Below are 22,129 nucleotides of genomic sequence, written 5' to 3'. Positions count from 1 at the left end.
TTACTTTCTAAATGCAAAGTCTACTGTATTTTTTAAACGCGGTTTCTTCTCCTAATCCATAAACCCCAAAATTACAAAAAATATATCAAACGAAAGTGTAAACTTTCCCACCTTTCATTGGCTATATTTGCAAGTTATGATCCGTATAAATGTGCGCAACCTGGAATTTTTCCGAGGACACTGGTTTTTACTCGGTCAAAAATGGCCGCCGGCGAAACGCAATCAAGTGTATATTTTTGTTTTTGTTTTTAGCAACACAGACTCACAATACAATTAAATAGTAGGACGGTGGGAAATCAAATCTTTAATTTCATGGTTTGTTGTTTTGTTTTCGCAAAGAAACTGAGGTATAAAGTAACAGAAAGCAGTTCTGAACATAAAAATTTCAACTACAAAAAATATTATTCAACAATAGTTTCGTCTCTTTTACTTAATGGTCAGTTGCAGCTGACATACTTGGACTGTGATCCGAGTCTTTAAAGGCTAATTTGAATGTAAAATTATTCTCAAATGAGTGGGTTTATTTCACTGAGATTCACAAAATCTGAACAGAAAACATGTTACGTTCACAAGAAACAAGCCTTTGAGTGTAAGGTCAAGACCTCAAATTCTGTAATGTCACAAATATCAGCTCGCTGATTTCTTAAAAACAGCAATTAAAATTTACTGCGCGGTTTTGAAACCAGAAAGCTGTACTTTTCCTCTAACTTGATAACAACTTGAGCTTAATTTTACAATCAACCCTTCACAGACCTTGCAGCAGAACACCCGGCCTCCCTTTCACACACATCATAAGGCGAGACGCTGGACAAGACATTTATTTACAGCCTCTGTTGGCACTTCAGGGATCAAACACGGAAATGGTTATTGGCTGGTGTCAGTGGTGTAGGGCTTTTAGCACCCTCTCAGGTGTGAACCGTAGCCTTGTAACAACAACCCTAACTCTTTGACGTCGCTCAGTGCTGACGCCTGTAGTCCCTTTCCTCAGAATCTTTCAGCCGCTCCTGCAGTTCTTCCCTCCCCCGGCTGCGTTCACACCCCGCGTCCAAATCAGCCACCATCTGTGGCTTTTTCCTTTCCTGTACGTTTCGGCTTACACGACAAAGGCGGACAAGAATAACGGCGGTACAGGTGGAGTTGAAATATTTATGGCCCATGGTCAGCAGCAGTTTCCTCTCCGCTGGTCTAAGTGCTCGTCTACAGCTGAGGTAGTTGCTGTTCTAGTTGCTATAACGCCATGAATGCCACCTTTGGACACAAAACATATTTTAAACTAACCGCTCCACTCCATTTTCTTTTCTCCCTGAGGCCACTGACACGAAGTTTGGCTACATCACAAACGTGTTACTCATCAAGGCAAGTAAGTGGACATATTATTCACAGCAGTCCAACACGAACATTCACGATTTTTAACTAGTTTTCTTTTTCAGTGGCCTTAAAATCCTTTTACAAATCCTTGGGTTGAACTGTGTCTTTGAGCCACCGTTGCAAAACGTCTTCAAAGAATCCCCAGGGTGACTCCATCTGCTCCCAAGCTACCATGGCGACAAGACCACAGGTCGTGACGACCAGAACAAAGGTCAAGGCAGCCAAAAGGTTAAGCACAGCTTGGTCGCAAGACGAGGTCACCGCCGTGAGCCCTAGTCATTCCAGCTCGTCCGGTCTCACTGGATGAGAAAGCGGGATGACAGATTTCTTCTCCTTGTCACGTGACAGAGCTTTGCGCATGTCTGAAACAGCAAACGCCAGAGATTACTGCAGTGAACATTTCAGTTTCGGTGTACGACACATCGCTACTTACATTAATTAACCTTTACGATGACAGGACCAAAAGCGTGTAGGACAGATGGTAATCGCCTGCATTACTTCTGCGATATTCTTGCTCAGTGGTATCAACAAAAGCGTCACCAACCGCTTCAAATGCTTTATTAGGTGATTTGGTCGTAGCTGTTTGTTATGATTATCATTATGTACTGTATGTAATGTGCTGTACATAACTACAGTGATACCTCGGTTCTCGAACGCCTTGACTTTCGACCAAATCGGTATTCGACCAGGAAATTCGAGAAAATTTTGTCTTGGAATCCGAACAAATATTTGGAACTCGAACATCCGAACGTCCGAGATGAGCCGAGTTGAGCAGAATGGCGTTCATTTGGCCAGCGCGCCTTGCTTGGGTCATCAGTGTGAGTGCAGAGAAAAAAACAGCAAACAATTGACAAATTCTTCCGTAAAGAAATCAGACAAGCAACTGCAGAGCAAGATTCTGATTCTCCTCAGCAAAAGATACAGAGAACAGAAACACCCGAAGAGCAGTTACCTTCTGTTTTTATTGAAGAGGACTCCCCTTTAAAACAATAACCATCCCCCTTCCCTCCTCCCTCCACATTCATTCCCTCCTGCCATAAAGTTTGGTACAGGTACAGTAAATGAAACACAATTTACTGTAGTGTACAGTACATTTTATTTTTTTGTTTTGTTTTAATAAATACACTTTTATTTCTTATTTCTTGTTGAGACTCATGTTTTTCTACATATTATATACAAATTAGGCCAGTAAATAGGCATTTTCTGGGGCTTGGAACGAATTAATCCAGTTTCCATTATTTCCTATGGGTTTCATTGCTTCGGTTCTCGAACAATTTGGTTCTCGACCGTCCTCCCGGAACGAATTATGTTCGAGAACCGAGATATCACTGTATAAGTACTACGACGGATATTTAAAAAAAAAACAAGAAAAACAGCCAAAGTCTAACTCTATGATAATTTTATCGTACCACCATCGTACATGCGGTATGCCGTGGACACTCGCATGTTACCACTCGGCTACCAGTGTCATGATCTCAAACTTTCTGCCAGATAACCAGACTTACACTGCACATAACAGACACGCATGCATGTTTTAGAAATAGTGCATAAATTTCGAAACTCGCCTGCTGCTACAACCACTCCCTTGGGGTCCACCCGCCCCTTCCTTGAAAGTGGATGCAGCCACTAGAAGGTGTAATTTAACCCATCAACTACCGCCATCCCCTTTGGGGATCCTGTACTTTAGTAACGCCATCTGCCAGTCACATACAAAAACACGAGGTGCACGTGCCTCCTAAGGATGTTGGCTGTGACAGGGAACCTAAAGTGACTGCGTGCATTCAGTGTGTTGAGAACACAAGCTTATTGTTCCGGTCCGGTTCATCGCTTTCACCAGACAGTCGAAACACGTTTTATTGAAAGCAAGAAAGACATTACCCGCCGAGGCTAGTGTTGGTAAATTTATCTTGATTCTTGGTAAGTGTTAAATTCCATAATGGCACTTTTTCATGTCATTATGATTTAGACGAGTACAATGGGCTCAAATATGTTGAGCCCAATTAGGGGCTCATGGCTGATAATGACTAGAACTTCAGCAAATATTTCGGGATTGCGTTTTACAGGAAATGGCGCGACATAGGCTGCTTTCTTTAAAAAAATATGGAAGATACTGGAAAGTGCACCGATGCTATAAAGACAAGAAGGAATAATCGCATTAGTGAACTCAAGAAGTAAAGTCCAGTAGAGTGTTCTGATAAGCTGTTTGATGACAAAAATGCTCACCTATCGTCCAGCAGACTGTGATAAATGCCACACAGAAAAACGTCCATCACTTTCAGCCTTCAAACGAAGGGCATCGGAAAATTTATTGGAACAAAAGATTTACCGTTAACCTCTGAAGCCGACACATAACAGAAATGCCGACCCGCACCTGAGCAAAGTTAGCTTTGGAATAGGTATCTGGACAGAAAGCTGAAGTTGTGACACCAGCAACACGTCAGCACAGTTTGTGTCACCGGACATTCTCTCTGGTCGATCGTAGTCTCCTTCGTCTAAGTATGAACTTGTACATCACTGATCAGTGCCAGTTCCCTCCTGGGATATTTACACCCTACTCTTGCCCTCCGTACATCATGAAAGGAGAGAAGTTCCGGGTCGTTAATTTTTTCCGAGTTTGCAAGAAAACCTTGTGTAGTTTTAAGCTCGTGAACTAAATCTTGAGTTGGAGACGAAAGAGAAAGCATCTTGGACTGACAAATATGCGGTTGACAACGTCGTCGGAAAACATATAAATACATTTGTGGTAAAGTTGGGAGTGTACTTCAAAGGGGCAAAAAGTGTCCCACAGACGAATAATGCATACAGAAGTCTTTTTTCTTGTTTTTAATTTTCTTTTAGATGATGAATGCTGCACTTAACAACCATTCCCGTGGCCATCCCGCCATTTCGCTGTCCCTTTCTTACATTCACACAAAGCATTCCAACGCAATCTCCGACAGAATGAAAGACAGAAGCAGACGAGGGAAGGGAGTGAAAGACAGAGAGAGATATCTTTCTTCATGTATCCAGCAACCCCTCCAAACTAAACACACCCATGTATATATGTAAGAAAACAAACCGCGAAGTGACAAGTGCAGTATTTATAGCCCCCCTTACATCAGATTGCTCGCACAATGTAGTCTGGCATTTTCCACAGAAAGCTGACTGGCAAGGATGCCACGATGCGCAGCGAATGCTTCCCTCCCCGAAAGCCTGAGTACAACTTGTAACAGCTAGCAGTGATGTTGCAAGTCAAGCAACCAAATGTAATCAGTCCCAGCAGGCTCTGTAATCTGCGCGGACGAAGACAGGAAAGGCGAACAAGGGCCTTATACAAATATCTCGTCTCTCACTTTTTGCCTGCTTTCGAGGGTTCCGTGCTATAATTTCCTAATCCTTTTCTCTTTTTTTGCGCATTACTATATGGACCATCAACCCGGGGCGTCGATTGGTCGCTGTAGCAACGAGTAATGAACGTACTACGCATGTCTCAGGTTCCGGAAGTAATCATCTTTACCGCGAGCTCTTGAGGTCTCTGGAGAAATACTTTAATCTGTACGGGAGTTGAGCCGTGCACCGATCGGATGAAAGCGTGCGATGAATAGGGTCTGCATTTACTCTTGTCTTCGTGATTTGCCTATAGGTCGTTTCCGACCACAGGAAATCGTTTCCCCAGACGACAGAAAATGTTACCTGTGGACTCTTGTGTCACGACAAAGAGCGAGAAAGAAAAGAGAGTAAGAAAAAAAAAAAAAGACAACTTAGTCTGAAATTAAGATTTGACTCGTCACTACTACTCGAACATAGAATTTAAAAGGATTTAATTTAATTTAAGGGAGGGCAAATTTGCAATTATAGCTAACGAGCTCTTCTGAAAAAGAGGTGATCTTTGGTGGAGCAAATGAATATATATGAGGTTTGTACCGATTTCTGGTTCATTCATTGGAAAAGGTCACAATTTTTCACAAGTGGCGCATGAAATAAAAGGAAAACCAAATAAGCGCTAATTACACCTCTATTATTTTCGGTATACAAATACTTTTGTCATTCTCAAGGTCCGGGCCCCTCAAAAAACTGACAGATATCTAGAAAACGTAACACGACCATCAATCAAGCAATCAACCGCTACCAGCTTCCTACTTCTGAAATTGCAGGGAGGTCTTACAGCAACCGCAATAAAGGCGTCCAGAAGAACACACCACTTGCATGTTAATATAAGTCTTACAAATCCGAGAGGTCGGCGTACTTGAAATGCTGCAACAGCCGTTTCATGTCGAAGATACAACCCACAGAGAATGCTGCTCTCCGTATTAACTGAAGTGAACTTTGAACGCCGACAACGCAGGGTAATGAAACCATACCGCCTCTAGACACGTTGCCAACAGGTGCTGCCATCGATGCCAACACCACCCCTGACCTAACGTCTCTACGTCAGGCCGCCAGTCGGCCCCAGCCTCTAATGCTCGCAGCTGGAGCAGTGAACTTTCGATACACTGGCGCAATATACTAACAGGAAACGTCAATTTTCCCCTTTTACCTGCACGATATTCATTCGGGCGTCCTTCCGGTTCTATCTGGTGGGCGAAATTTATCCATAGGTTCCAGTTTATCCGGATAATGAAAACGCCCCTGACAACACCTTGGCACGTGCGGCTGGCTTGGCTTTTGCAGGTTCTGGCCACCGTACTTGCTGCTAGCCGCAGACACTCTGTCAAGCGCGCCGAATCGAGCATCCATCGCAAAGCAGCTCGGAAGCGACCCATAACTCGGCTTGTTTCAACAAATCACAAATTGCCATCTGTGCTAAAGCGCCGTAACTCACTTCTGGGGGGTCAAACCAAAGCAGTCATAAAAGCATATCCCCATGCCTAAACCAGACTATCTACCGACTGGAGTATCATTCAAGACAAAAAGCAAAAGTTATACATAGAATAGGGTGCCAGACATTTTGAAATCGAATTTTAACAGAATTACTTCCACACACACACACACAGTTAAACACATGTATTATATTGTCTGTTTAGTGGGTTACTAGCCGTGTTAAGGGACAGAAACCAAATTTTCTACGGCATCTCCCCTAACAAAAAAAAAAAACTGCCTCTCGAACAGGAACAGTGGGGTGTTGCTGACCGCGAGTCCTTATAATAGACTGGTTTCCTGCGTCTGCAGGCAGCTCGCCACGAGATGGTAACACTGGCTTACTGCGCAAGGTAAGTAGTCCCTGCTTTAATCCCCCGCCCCCTCCACTACTGTCCATCAGTCTCAACGAAGATCAAATCAAACGATCAAATAAAATTTGTTACACAATTAGTCCTTGAAACAGAGGATAAACTAAGCACCACTACCACCACTAAGTGTGACTTGTATAGAAATCTCTCTCTCTTTTCTGTTTTTCGCTTCCTCCTCCTGCCACCCCTACATCCATCCTCTAAGTCTGGTCAAATAAGGTCAAGGAAAACCTAGCGCTTCTGTGAAAGAAAGCGAAATTTGAAATAAATTATCTACACGACAGTGTGTCCCTGCCTATCTTAACGCACGGACGAAGTTTACGGGCATTTCGCATCGCTAGGCAGACGTCAGACATAACTTCTTTATCGGGGCCTCTCACGGTGTGCAGTGGAGTGCGTGGATGAAGTTATACGATTGCTCTCAGTTCTGCTTTTCAAACTGAAAAACTCTTTCTTCTCTTTTCTCACTTATACGCACCACTTTCTCTCTCTTCATTGACATCCACCTTTTGGTGTTTCCTCAAACGAATGCGCTTATATTAGATGTGTATGCGAAGAACGTTATGTCCTCACTTCACTAGATTAAAAAAACTGACTTTAACCCTGTCTCACTGTACATGACTTTGTTAAAACAAGTGTAGTGATTTTTTTTTGTTTTTGTTAAAACTACCACTATGCAAACTTTATAGAGGAGCACAATTTTTTCAGTGGCTTTTGATTGGACTATTTTTCTGTTTTGGGTGTAAAACAAAAGGGATACCTACTGACCAGGCTTGACAAATACAGTTTTCATAAAACTTGGTTATAAGGCCATTTAAAAATTCAAATCATTTCCAAAGAGCAACAATTCTTTTGTCTACAATCTCATTTCGTCTATTTCATCTTTAATCACATGTTCAAGCAGGCAGTTAAGCATGCTGGAGTTGCCTACCCTGTTGCATTTTCCCATTCAGCCTGTTGTTCCTTCCTTATTGCATGCATGAACAAGTTTATGGTAAATATGACAAGTTTTCTAGGCTCTTCTTGACTCCATGAAAAACAAAACAAAAACAAAAGGATAAAGTGTGCAAGCATGAGTGTGTGCATGTTTGTGCACATATATCACATGGGTTTTGCACATGTCTTGTGTTGAAAGTGGAGTAGGGCTGAGATAAAAAGATATATACAGGCTGTTCCTACCAAAAGCATCCTCATCGACATCTCCTGAGTAGTACTTCCAGCACCCGTCGATATACACTGTAGCCCAGTTTCTCATACATTGTCACTGCCACTTGGTTGGACACACGTACAAAGAGATCCACAAAAAAGCAATGTTTTCTGGAAGAAAACAACAGGAGTCAATTTATTTCGCTTCTTTTAAACTATATACACATACATTCATGTAAGTCATGTGAGCGAAAGTTGTGTAGGCTGTGTCAGCATGTTGGGGACAGGTTGAGCCATGTCATGTCTTTTTTTTTTTTTATTAGGTTTAGCAAGGTGTAGTGGGGATGTATAAATCTCGACAGTGAGATGTAATGTTAATTTTGACTAAACTTCTTGATGACTTGAGGCAGCAAAACTGCCTACAGCTTATTTGGCCTGCAGAGGTTTATCCTCAGCATTCTTGATCTGTTCTTTCTAATGACTTCTCCAATGATAAACAATTGCAGATCTAAACTCTAAATCTTCGAAGGTGAAATGCATTACCAGGAAGCACAGACAAATCTGGTCCTCCGTTTTCTTCTGTCTCCAGGATTTCTTTTTTTCCCCATAATTTATGCATTTATTTTAATTTCATGGACTTGCTGGATAACATACACTAAACATCCTTTTTCCCCTTTTCTTTTCTGTATTTCTCCCTATCATGACATGACAGCCACCTAATAAGCCATTCAGCTCTTTAGAGATCCACCTAGCTAAGCTGTGTCTTCCCAACAAGTTTTGGTAACAATTTCTTGCCATTTTGTATTCTTGGTAATTGTTTGAATTTTTATCACCTTCTTAAAGCTCAAGCTGTTTATATCTTTGTGATTTGGAATTGCAATAAGTGCATGCATTTCAAACTGGATTTATAATTCCCAGTTAACTTGGAGGAGCCCCATTATTTAGTGTATGTGTGAGGTTACTTTTGGTTTGGAAGTGGTTCTGCAAGTGTGGTTATTTCACAGAGTATTATGTCTATGTGTTAAAGTAGGAGACATGGGTAGTTTGTCTTTGTGTTGAAACAAAAGAACATGTAAATATCTGGATGAGTGTCTGTACTGTGCCCACAAGAGCATCCTTCTCAATCCAAGACATTTTCTGAGCAATAAATGTGAGAGCCACAACTTTTTACCTAGCCACTGTTATCTTCCTGTACTTTGTGGCAGAACAGATTTCCCCCAAAGTTACCCTTCCTATACCCTCTTTATGTTGACACCACCACCTCTTGCTCAACATATACTTTGGATGGACAGTGCAGGGCTTCTGCTAAGACTAAATTCTTTGGGTCCCAAGGACCCCTTCTTCAGAATTTTAAGGGGTCCCTGTTTTTCGCCCAAATTTGAAGGGGACCCCATTGACAAAAATTGAAGGGGTCCTCCGAACTTTTAATGCGTACTGTATCCAATTTCTTGCGTAAGCAGAAGCCCTGACAGTGGTGAGATGAAAAGATACAGCTGTATAATTGGTTCTTCCTAAATAACCTTCATTAAAAAAACTAAAAAAAAAACCTTGATCCAAAATATCCTGGTTTTCTGAAAATAAAAATCAGACCTGTGTATCCAAATCCATGTAGTGCCATACATATATCAATAAAGAATGGGTGTCCATAGACTAGAAAATACCCATATCCCCTGATCTAGAATTTTGTAACAGCCATTGGCTCAAGGGAAGGAACTTTAGACTGTATTGTTTGTGGCTTCTTATTTCCCTTAGATACTTTACACAAATGGGTTACTTTTGTTCTTTTTGTTTGTAGTCTTCCTCCTCCTCCCCATTTTTACAGCTGATTACAAATATAGAATTAAAAGAATTAAAACTTACTTCTCTGAAATGTCTTCTAATTGTTTCATGAGAGTCGCTGCTAAGCCCAGGCGACGATATTCATTAGCAACACTTAATGCAGTCACATGGCCATGCCAGTTCTCATTGCTACCTTCTGCCTTTCCCATAACTGCAAAAACCAAAAATGATTCTGTTTTATTAAACTTTTGTGAGGACTATTTATCTCTGAGACACATCTCTCAAAATTTGTTCACCTTTCCTTGTAAAAAAGTAAAAAAATACTTACAGCATAAATACAGTCACCAGTCTATTAAGAAAATAGTTACAGCATAATTTCTTTAACAAATGGAAAAGGGAAGACTTACTGTATCCAACTATTTCGCCAGTAGGTGACTCTGCCACTAAGAAATATTCGGGCCAGTGTGCCAGATATTGCATGTAGAAGGTTAAACCATACTGAAGCCTGGTTAAGATCTCTCAGTTCTGAAATAATGCTTAATTCTAGTTTTGCATGTCATTTCTAACCCTTCAGTTATGCATGCCATTTATAGCCCTTAAACCCTTTGATGGTTGTTCACTTCAAGTCACATTTCTGCATACATATGCAAGAATGGAAATATTTAATGTATAGTTTGTTGATGCCATATAACGTAATATATATATAATGTAAAGAAAATTACTCAGAAATCTCAAATACTATCTTATATGACCATGAGGATCAAAACATTTTACCCATTTTAAAATATGTTTTCATATACCAATCATAATACAACAAAAACAAAATTCTTTTGATAATTGTGGATATAATGTGTGTACACTTGAATGCACACACAACACAAAGCAAGAAACAATAATATTCTCAAGTAATTGTTCCGACTATATTTACTCATTGATTTCATAAAGGATACTGTTTCAGTCAATGGGTCCAAGTTTCTGTGTGACGAAAAAATATATCTTGTAAGATTATATTTATGATGCATGTTTATGAGCAAAAAAAATAGAATATATATCACTCTTAATAATGGGGAACGATATCAGTTTGTGGTACTTGAGTACACCTGTTGGATTTTCCTAATTTTCATGTATCATTGAACGATCAGTAACGATAGACTCGTTCCTCGAATACACCTGCCAGTTACAATTACTGTAGCATATTTGAAAATTATTACTTACACGTTGTTTATCTTGAAAAGATCATCACATGTAAAAGGGCGTATTGTAGTCATCTTGCGTTGTTTATCGTTAGTCCTTGCAAGAATTCTAGCACTGCAGTTACACACGCTTCTGCTGTGCAAACTCGGTTTGAGAGTAGTGCCCCTTGATGACATCTCCTGCCGTTAGAGGTTTGTACTCAACAATGAGGAGCTTTGAAAATAATAAAATCGTATTTATACTATTTAAATTTAATGTATCATAATGTCTGTGATTGTCAACGGATTGCTGACATTTCATGATACCATAGCTCTATATTATGCGGGATACAAAGGACCTTTTTACTCTACTCCACGTATACGACGTTTGACAACGTGCGAGTTTTTTATCCTTGTTACTCTTTGGGCAGCCCCCACTTAGCCCACGTCGTTCGGACGTCCTTTGCCTCGCTCTCTACTGTATTTTTCCAACTCTCCTCTTCACCTGAGGGTTCCAGTCCAGTGCCTTCTTGGCAATGGCTGGTTTGCGCAGGGTGTGTCCTATCCAGCCCCATTTTCGTCTTTTTGATGTCTTGGTTAGTGGCAGTCTGGTTGGTTCTTTTCCACAGGTTGCTTTTCAGGCCATCTTATTCCCAGAATCTGGCGTAGTCATCGGTTGGTAAGGTCTGGAGCTTCTTGTTAATGGTGTCTGTCACTCTCCAGGTTTCAGAACCCTACAGAAGGACAGCCTTCACTTTGGTGTTGAAGATGTGGGTCTTATTTCTGAAAGATAATTCTCGGGAGTTCCAGATGGGGCGTAGGCTGTTGAAAGCATGCCTGGCCTTGTTGATGCGGCTTTTTATGTCATCATCCGCTCCACCGTCCTTGTTGACAATGTTCCCCAGATACATGAAGCGGTCAGTTTCCAGGATGTTCTCTCTCGAAGTTGGATTGGGAGTTTCTGCTTGTTGTTCTGTCTTCTTTCTGTTGACCTTTAAGCCAGTCTTCTCTGCATCCTCTGCTATAGCTTTCTCAGTTTGGTTTGTGCATGCTGCTCCCGATGAGATAGGAGACTAATACATCTTCGCTGATTCGTAAGTACACTGATACTGTTGTTGTCTTGGTCGTCTCTCTGACACCGTGCGACTCTTCATATTTTTTTTTGCTTTCTTCGTCTTGGATCAGGCTCGATCTCTTCCCTTTCAGATGACAAGGCATGTCAGTCGTGTTTCTGCTTTTCTTATCAGCCAAATTTTGGCCAGTTTAGAGTGTTTTTAAACTGAACCAAGCCTTATGTCATCTTCGGGCACAAAAAAAAACCCATCAGCAAAACTGTTATAACATTTAATCTATGACTTAAAAGTCAGTAAAATATTTTAGATTTACCATTGCTCATTTTGTAAAGTACTTTGTAGTCATTCCGTAGCGAGGTGTGGGGAGGCGGGGAAATTCATTTTTTCCTGTACTGTGGTGACCTGTTTACCAAGCGTGTTAAGTTACAAATTAAAAGGCTTTGAGGTGCTAGCCGTTTATGTCTGAGTCGTGTCTGGTCACATATTTGATCTTAACACCATCGCCTGCTTTTTACATAGTGAACCGTTGTACCGTTGTATCTAGGACACTTACACCTCGCAGGTGAAGAAAAGTGTAGGTAGGAGTGGTGGTGTTGAGGGGCAGGATACGTAAACTGATAAAACCTTTCCACTCAGCTATGTGTGCTGACATTTGTTTGTGGGAGAGGCTTGTGAGCAGTGTATGTAGCTCAAGTTATGAAAGTACCGAGTGTCTCTCTGTCCTGTGTGGTTAGATTATCCAGACGAACCTTATCTCAAATTCGAAAATAAGAAGCTTTCGTAAGGTGCTGTGAAAATGTTACTATTTGTGTATATGAGTATCGAGTGCATATGAGCGCGCGCGTATTTGTGTTTGTGTGAGAGCGAGAGAAGGGAACAATACGCGAACAGGTCTACAAACATCCTTACTCAGATAATGAGGTCAGAACATGAATATGCAGAATAAATTACAGATTAACTAATTTTTGAGCCCGTGGTGTTCATTGTTTTCTTTTTGTGCACGGTGGTTAATTTTCGGTTACTCACCAAGGTTTTACTGGACCTTTTTCTTGAGCTCAGACAAACCAAAAGAAACTAAAATCATCCTGAAAACCAAAGAACTCTATGAAGAAATGTACTAAAGCACCCAGTATACATGTCTCCAACGACACTCAAGTAGACTTGATGATGGAAACGACCTCCTTGGTGACGCGAGTGTAACACTAAGAAGACAGCATAATTTATAGAAAAAAATTAAGATTAACAGTTTTGTGGTTGGTTCCCTTTTTCTGCTTCTGATAATGTCTTCATATTCATGTGACCTTCTGTTCCCTTATTTCTCGGTTACTCAGCAGTGCTGGCATCTAAGTAACTACTTGTGTTTCGATTGCACTGTCAACAAATCGTGCGGTTTCTTGACTTTGATATCAGCGGGTGCGGCTAGGTATATGGAAGCTTGAAACGCTGTAGGGTGCCGGGGGACGTCAGACGGCACCAGCCGAGTGTGTGAACGTCAGGTAGTCGCCAAAAGTCACGCCACTCGCTGCGCCCTGTATTCTTTGGACAAAGGTGTGATAGTCAAATGTCTGTGAGTCGGGGACTTGGTGTATTCAGTCTGCATAGTTTTGAAACCACTCTCCACCACTGGAGATGCTGCCATTCGTGGGTATGTTTGTATTTCAAACCTGAGACGTGGCGTGAGTCTGCAGTCGGTCTTAGGAACTGTCACTTGTCACAAAAGAGAAGAAGGATGATTTGCCTTTGGACTCGAGATTTTTTTGAGGAGCTGTGATGAATATTTTGCATAAAAATAAAGCTCTGAAGCTACTATAGACGCAAATTCTGCTGTGAGAACTGAAAACAGGGTGTTTGTTTTCAGACAGCTGTTCACGCATGAACATGTTTCAGACAGCTGTGGATTCATGACATTATCCTGACATCAATGCAGATTAAGCGTAGGCGGGGATTGGAAGAGAAGCATCTTTTTTCTAATAATAATAATGCAAAATTGTTGACTTTTCCAAAACGATTAACAGACGAGTACAGGCTTGTTTCTAGAAAAGTCCGTAAGTCATTTTGCTGTAGGGACACTATTCGACTGGTTTATTGAGAGCTGGGGACCTCAGTGCGAGTGCCCCAGAAGCTCATTAACCGGGTAGCGCTGCTGATCGGGTACCCGTGTGTGACGTCAGCGGTCAGTCACGTGACTATTCTTATTTGGTTGGCACTTGCTTAGCTCAAATCATTTTTTGAGAGATTAAGGACACAACCACAAGCTGTGAACAGAATCACTTCTGTAAATGACAACAAGGTGATCAGTGATGATTGTTCCAGCAGAGCTCTATACCACAGCCAAAGCAGCTCACAGTAGTGGACGAGTGAACGGGATTTGTGTGCTGGAGAAGGCACCGGTGTCTGAATACTGGACATAGTAGGTAAGACTTTTGTTTCATACATCAAAAGTGTTTTACAAGATAATAATTCTATTCAAAAAGCTAAAAGGCTAAGGGCCAGTGACAACCAGCAAGGTGTGACCACAACGACATGTAAATGCTGTCGTTTATTTTTATGACCGTTCACAGGCTGTCTGCTGCTCGGAACGAATTTACGAAGTGCATAGTCGGTCAGTGAACATTAGGGGATTAGGATGGTTGTGAACGTTTGACGCCGATCCACAGCTGAGGTTCTCTAATACAACGAGCTCCTCCAGGTGTCACAGTCAAGGAGAAATTGTGTCGAAGGCAAGATCCGAACCTACAACCCACGTTTCGCACTGCCTTTCGGAGCACAGGCGCTTTGCCGCTTACCCAGAGGACCGCTAAAGAGCTTCCTGCCACCTACCCACTTAGGTGTGAAACTATGGATAAACGTACCTGCCACCATAAGATGAGGATTTGACTGCTAACTAGGTAAGAAAGACTACAGCGACAAACATATTTCACTCACTACAGTCAGTAATGTGCAACCTTGAGTTGTAAGTTAAGAAAAGGACGGTTCTTTAATTGGCCCATAAAAATGCCAGAGCACGAACAGGCTGTAGACGTGAAAGACTCTCCCAAAGAAAGAACGAAGAAAGGAATGGGAGAAGTTGTTAGGAGGCGTCAGAGACCACTGAGTGCTAGCGGATGTTTGACTACCTGTGTCCTGGAAATGTGCAAATGTTCACCCCCACCCCGTCTCTGCAGTGCCAGAACTGTTCTCAACGGCATACCTCACCCATACCCTCGAGGCAGTGAGGTGAAAAGTGACGTCATACACCAACTGCTGCAGGAAGACCCTTTGAGCTGGTCCAGGAGCAGGTCTTTGCGCAAATGTCCAAAGTGGCCAGGGTCGTCCTGTCTAAATGGCGCTGCGATTAACTGTAAGACTTTTTCAGAGGGGCATTGCTGCGGTCAACCTTCAGAGAAGCCAAGGGTATGGAAAAGTCTGGAAGAGGCAGTGACGAGGACAGTTGGATAGGCCCAGCCATGTGGAACATGCCGATCACTAAAGAGGAACTGAAGCGTGCCTTGCCTCGCCATTCAGTCTTCTCTTGTCACGACAAAGCTCTGAGGGATGCTGGCTTTGACGTGGAGTGCAAGGCGGGGCGCCAAAGAAAACGTTTGGTCCCTTCCTCTTATCATACAAATGGTGTTACAGATAAGATGGAATCAGCAGCTCCGTTAAAATGGCTGAGACCTCACAGCTCGTCACTGATGACAGTTGCCAAGCCTCAGTCGAAGACAAAGTCAATAGTCTGCCAGCCGTTTCTTCTTCTACTGATGAAGATACGGCAGTTAGTGATCAGAGGAAAGGGCTAAAATCTGAAATGTCGCATTGCATGCGAGAGTGGCGACCCTTGATACAGTATTTGACATACGTGCACAACAACCCAGAGGAATACCGCCAAATGTGCGCCAGAACTGCCGCTGCCAAAACTCTGCCTGCAAGTGCTCTTCATTCCAGCCAGGTTACCACAGAAAGCAGCGACGACCTCAGTTCTGCAAGTCTGGTGAGGATGGGCCGAGCCTTCGAGTGGAGGTCGAGAGGTGAAGATCAAGTGGCCGACGATGTCGTTCGAGCAGCGTACGCGCTAAGACCGCGCTCGGCCTATCCCGTCCGCTTTAACAAAACCACGAAAGACTGGCCGATTCTACCCACGGCCATGACACCACGAAAGGAGTCTTCAATAAATCTGAGTGCCGCAGCAGTCGCACGGCAGAAACCGAAGCCAGGCAACAAGATTCGTCCGCGACCGGAAGCAGCGGAGGATGCGGACGACGTGATGGAGGTGGACAGGCGACGCATACAGGCGGTGGAGTGGACGCAAACTGTCACGACAGAGCAGCTGACCCGCGCCAAAATCCAGGTTTTGAAAGACCTCGGTCACGAAGAACGCGAGCTGTCCCAGTGGTGGATGGCCTTTCGGACATGTCATTACTTGAGACTTTGAACTCCCTGTCCGTTTATTTTTGTGGGTAGTATGTACGTCTGTGTGTGAGTTGATATCTCGAGTGGGATTTATTTGTCCATCAAGGAAGAGAAAGCCGAATATGCGGCCGTACACTGGAATCGCTCATCTCCTAAGAGGATGGAAAGTAAGAAATTGCAGCTTGACACTTAGGACTTTAATTTCATTAGTTACAAAAGATAGTTCTGACTGTGCTCACTCCTTCCCACCTTTCTTCATTAAAACACATTCAGTTTGCTTTACAAATTCCAGAAGGATTTGATGAAATCAATCAAAGAAATGTCATTTGTGAATTGAATTGTCATTAATTAAAAAGATAAAAATTAGAGTAACACAATTGCAACTTTTTGAGTATTAAACATGTCAATTTATTCTTTATAGTGCAGGCTTTATGATAAAATCACATACAAATATACCAACACATAGTTTTTTTATCCATCAGCCCAGCCCGATTTCTAAGGTAGTTCTCTAGAATTTGTATTAATTTGTATTAATTGTATTTGCATCGTATAGAAAAATCGCATCGTTTATATAACCTAGCTTAAATGATGAGGGAAAATATGCATCACACCACGTAAAATATACGTAGACGTATTCAGAACACCACACTGTCTTGATTTTATGCATAATAATCAAATGATTAAACCATTTCCATTACATTTGTATTTTCTGTAAATTATGTTCTTTATTAACTTTGACTTTTCTATTTTAAATAATAAAAACCTAAATGCATCTGAGTTAAAATGTTGGCAGCATTATAGCTTCGAATAAAGCTGTTGAGCTGTAACATGTAAACTTCCACCCATTATAACACGATTACCGAAAAAATGTAATTAAAAAAGAAAATGATGCGTAACATGTTCTCTCCTAAGATCAGTTTATTTTTAATATTAACATCAATCACAGGAAATATAGGGCTCAAAAGAAAAACAGGCGCACAGTCGAAGGCCTAAAAAAATGTTACAAAGACATCCCCAACGCCATTCTCAAAGAACTGGGCATTGACACTGCAAAGTGGGAGGGAGGCCTTTGTCCTCACCCGCCCATCCTGGGCAAGCACCCTCACCCAAAGAACCCTTGTGCCGACGCCAGACACGTCATGGCCGCTAAAACAGAGACGAGCAGCACCCGAGACCAGTGTCCTACCCTGCACACACCCGCCGTCTCACGTAAGCTTCACACTGAAGCTCACATCGCACATCCACACGCACTCCCACCCTTGTTAGTTTATTGTGCTCATGACTACCATCGGCCTCCGATGAACCGACGAATGAAGCCTGACTCATCCTGATGCACATTAAGAGAAAAAAAGGGAATGTAAAAAATGCCATTACTATTATTATACCAATGAAGCTATCAAAAAAATCTGCTTACATTAGACTGTTATCAACATGAAGAAAAGTATATATTAATATATTTTCCCGCATAAAAATACTAAATTTTAAGTACTGACAGATTCCTAGCATTAAGCAGCTCCAAATTTGTAAACAGTTGTTTGGTGATATGTTTCACCTGGTCTTAGCACAGTATTCGGGAACGAAGGCTGGAAAGGAAAAAAAGAGGAAAGATGATAACTTCAGCAAACAAAAAGGATTCTTGATACTCTCATCAGTTTGTTCACATAAAATGCTTAAGAAGCCTAAATATCTTAAATAATTTCTAGCTTTGCATCAAGGAAAGAACAAATTATTTAGTACATAAATACAATGATAAATAAAAGTTTATAAATATATTTTCAGATGAATTTTGACATCTCTCACTTGATTAATGCTGTCTGGATAATGCTGAGCCTCTAAGCAGAAGGCTCCAAACTTTTGATAACAGCTCCTCCTTTGGCACCCGGCACATTCAGATTGACACCAGTGTAAAACTGCAGACCTGGCTCTGTGGTCTTGCACTCCATAAATCTACCTGAGGGTGGATGCTCAACCCTGAAGTGGGAGGATGGGGATGAGAGAAAACCAACATTTCCGGTTAGACAATAAGGCGAATTTGTAGACTGGTAAACATCGAACAAAGAATTTCAGTCGGGTAATCGTTGCTCCAGATAAAAACGTGCAAAGTTACAATAATTTCTAACAAATTCACGATATGGCATTTACAAATTTGTACCAAATTTCAATATTACTTTTCCAAAAATACAGCTAAAATACAGAGATGACGATCAAGTGTGACTGCACCTCATTGTAACTTATGGAGGTTAATACCTGGCAGCAAACTTAGGTTCACGACTAGAGCCTCCAGTCAGACAAAAGTTGTGGTCAAATCCCCTTCCACCAGGTACCTGCAGTAAACGATCACCCAGTCGTACTGGCTTTCTCAGATCCCATTCAGTGCCTTCCACTGGACGAATTTCTCCTGAGTACAGAATTGTCATCATGCATTTAATGTACCAGGCCACTCTCAATAGCACGTGCTCTCTCTCTCTCTCGCACACACATATTCAGCAAACAAATATGCACGAATTTCGTACAGAATATTTGCATTGTAAGTTAGAGTTGTATAGGCTTTATTTTAATCTTCGTTTTGAAGAGTTGATAAAAAAAAAAAAAAAAAAAGTACTGAGAACCTGTAGGGATTGAATTCTCATCAACAACCGTAAAGGTATCAGCGGCAATGGTGACGACACTGTCATCAAGGGTCCCTGCTTCCTATTAGTACAAGATAGTGAACAAATAAAAATATGAAGAGGAAAAAGAGTTAACGGGACTAAAGTCTCAATATTCTGCTATAGAAAAGTTTTTTTATGAATGCAGGGCATCGAATCAGATGTAGCTCCGTGTCTCTGTAATAAGACGTGACCAGCATTAGTAAAAGACTAATTAAGAAAATATCATTTCTTTGAAGAAGAAATGTTACAAAAACTAAGCAATGTGATTTTTTTAAAAGTTAATGTCTCAAGCAATTGCTTATGAAACTATTACAATTTCAAATATGATAAAGAAATTGCTATTGTAACCATTACAACATCAATTAGAATGAAAGGTCTCTCCAATAACTCTCACATACATGTCCAGCCAAGTTGAAGTAAGCATGGTTTGTAAGATTCACAGGTGTTGTTTTGTAGTTGTAGCCTCGTAAGTTATCCATAACTCATCATCGTCTGACACCCTGTACCGTACAGTTGTGGTTAGCTCCCCTGGATAGTTTTCTTCCCCATCAGGGCTGGTGTACTGAAGAACCAACTGGTCTCCATCCACACGTGCATTCCAGATTTTCTGTTTTAACAACAAGCTTGCATTGTCTTACAACAACTCCACATTCCAATAATTGTTTGGTAAATGAAGCAGCGTGTGGCGACAACTTTAGGATTAATATTCGCTTATATTGCATGAAGGTGATGTTGTTTGGTTGGTGTACCCCATGTTTTCTAGAACATGTTTATTTGTTTGCGTTAAGATGCTACCGCTGGCTTCGGATGAAGCAATGCTATGCAGAAGAAATAGCGACATAAATACAACACATATGCCGAATTAGAGACTATACAAGATGGCCAGCAGTGAAAGTAGGGAAGTCCATAGTTAATTATAATGTAGGATAGTCTAACTGACCTTGTCAAATCCAACTTGGCCTCCGTGAAGACTGTTGGGTCCATTGTTGAGAAACAGTTGGTACGTCTGACCCTCCAGGACAAACTTGCCTCCGGCGATGCGATTTGCCACACGCCCGATCAAAGCCCCAAAAAAGCGACTTTTGGTCTCATAGCCTGCATGTTTTCCAAAGGATGGTGTAAGCAAAAATTGCAGAAAAAGACACATTCACTTCTAAAATTTAGGTCCAAGAACCAGCTGCTTAGCTGTTCACATTCCCCCTACTAAAATTAGCCTTTATCCGGAATATATTAGTTCATGTAGGCTAGTTCCACAAAAAGGAAGAAATTTAGTGTGGCCCATTTGAGATTTCTGAAGAAATTAAAAAGAATAGTAATAATGTGTCTACAAATAACAAGAAGCCAATCTATCACTAATATTATGGTTAGTCCAAAGCCATATTCAACTAATTCAAGTGATAATAAAATGTAAAATATAACCGAAATAATGAGAAAAACTAGAAAAGATTAATTTACCTGCCATATCATCCAGCCCAAGATTAACATCTGAGACTTTGCCATTGCGGTCAGGGACATTAATCTCTGTAATGACACCCCCATAGTCCAGAATGCGAACAACCAGACTTCCACTGGTGCTGCTCAGTGTGTATCTAAGGCAAGCATTTTGCAAACACTTTGTACTCACTTGCAGTGACAATAGATCGAGTTGATCTTGCTGCTATTAACATGATAGCTAATACTTTAAACCCTATTGCTAGCCCACTGCAGCTTTTTGTTGTTGTGAAAAAACTGATAGGAGAAATTTTTTTTGATTGGATAAGCCTCGATGCAACATACTATGTCTCTAAATCTGGATGAATATCTCCTTAACGTTCTCGAGTAACACGCCTACATATATTAGCATTCGCAGGTCAAGGTAAACAATACTGACGTCAGGATTGTGCATGAACACGTTTACGTTAAGGCCTCAGCCAATGGAAGAGTTGGGTATATATGTTATAGGTTATATATGGTATATAAGTCGTAGGTTATAGCTCATATAGGATATCTGTGTTGTAGATTATATAGGGTATTTGTATTATAGGTCATATAGGGTATTTGTGGTTATTTGTATCGTAGCGTCTCAATTTTACTTCTTTCTGTGCATGGTGATGGTTGTAGGTGTGTTTCTGTAGAAAAGAATATTCGCTCACGGGAAAATAGAAACTTGCATGAGCTTTAACTAATCAGTAACCTATTCTCTCCAACAAGTATTTAAATTCTCGGTAAATGCTCATGTAATCGGCTGACAGCCGAGACACCAGGAACTGCGCCACAATTAGACGAGAGGAGCAGACAAAATAAACAGTAAATAGAAAGGAAGAGGAGAAAAGGATATTAAAAGAGGAATAAACAACGATGAGTTGCAGCGCATATTGAACCAACACAGTTTTAGCTTTAGAAAATGCTTTAATAATTGTTCTACTAATTGTTTACGGCGATCAGTATAGCGTCCAGTTGATCTCACGTCAGCGCCTGTCACTAATACAGAGAAGGTTGACTGTTCTGGGTTCAGTTCTCGCCTCGGGCACGCTGTTCTTTCTCTGCATGTGTTTACGGGGCTGATAAAGTCACAAGGGCGTCTGGCACCGGCTGCCCAAGTTGAATGACCGACTGCTGAATGACCCGCGTATCCTTATAAAAATGCACCCGTGCTTATTCTTCGAGATTGTGCTTACCTTATCCATATCTGTCCCACTACTACCATTCCCCTCCTTTTGTCCCCTCTTATCGCACTGCGGTAAAAATATAGAGCGTAATACCCTATCATACATGACCTCCTCAGACAAAACTCGACAAAGTCATTGCTCTATTTAGTTTTTGTTTTCGTTTTTTCATAAGTACACACTGATATTCTCCTGTTATCTCGTCCGCCCCTTTCAAACATTCGTCGTCCCATCCCGTTTGTTTAATCGTTAAATACAACAGCCAAGAAAGCTAAGTATATTCAAGCGAGCTAGAGTTTCACCTTTTTATTACTTTCAGATATTGACTTACCTTGTTACACATCTGCCGTCTTTAGTCTGGCCAAACTTATCTTGACTAATTGCAGCAGGCATTTCGCGACCTTGCAGCCTCTGAAGCTGTGTTGCTGTCTAGGACTACAGTGAGAGCAGTGATAAAGGCCCGAGTTTAAACACGAAAGTTTTCCGACTACAGCCGAAGTTTCCCGAAGACCGGCATGCAACGTTATTATTAGTTTTGTTATCTACAAGGTTTTGGTAACGATTTGTACTTGGTGAAAGAGAGACATTAAAACACAGCACGGACAGTTAATACTGGATGCGACTATGGATGGGAAGCAGGTGCAGAAAGCGAAGGAGAGGGCTGGCGTGGTCCCGTTACAAGCTCTAAGCACCAGATAT

The 22,129-nt window shown here is 41.4% G+C and overlaps 2 protein-coding genes across 2 annotated transcripts; both read right to left on the bottom strand.

The window, feature by feature from the left end:
* Positions 1–804: 804 nt before the first annotated feature.
* Positions 805–10,875, bottom strand: LOC112571020 (N-alpha-acetyltransferase 20-like). The gene is given in 7 exon segments (XM_025249799.1): positions 805–1,730; positions 7,755–7,788; positions 7,790–7,892; positions 9,582–9,711; positions 9,908–9,998; positions 10,451–10,475; positions 10,716–10,875. Coding segments are annotated over 7 exon segments (624 nt in total). The 5' UTR covers positions 10,871–10,875; the 3' UTR covers positions 805–1,644.
* Positions 10,876–17,027: 6,152 nt separating this feature from the next.
* LOC112570188 (aldose 1-epimerase-like) lies at positions 17,028–21,921 on the bottom strand. The gene is given in 10 exon segments (XM_025248498.1): positions 17,028–17,717; positions 17,935–17,996; positions 17,999–18,105; positions 18,382–18,532; positions 18,744–18,825; positions 19,184–19,233; positions 19,236–19,392; positions 19,726–19,880; positions 20,241–20,374; positions 21,762–21,921. Coding segments are annotated over 10 exon segments (1,038 nt in total). The 5' UTR covers positions 21,824–21,921; the 3' UTR covers positions 17,028–17,639.
* Between the last annotated feature and the right edge of the window lie 208 nt (positions 21,922–22,129).

This window comes from Pomacea canaliculata, linkage group LG8 (genome assembly GCF_003073045.1).
Source record: "Pomacea canaliculata isolate SZHN2017 linkage group LG8, ASM307304v1, whole genome shotgun sequence".
NCBI classification, from domain to species: Eukaryota; Metazoa; Mollusca; class Gastropoda; order Architaenioglossa; family Ampullariidae; genus Pomacea; species Pomacea canaliculata.
The sequence above is the reverse complement of the archived record's forward strand: the minus strand, read 5'-3'. Positions and strand labels throughout refer to the sequence as shown.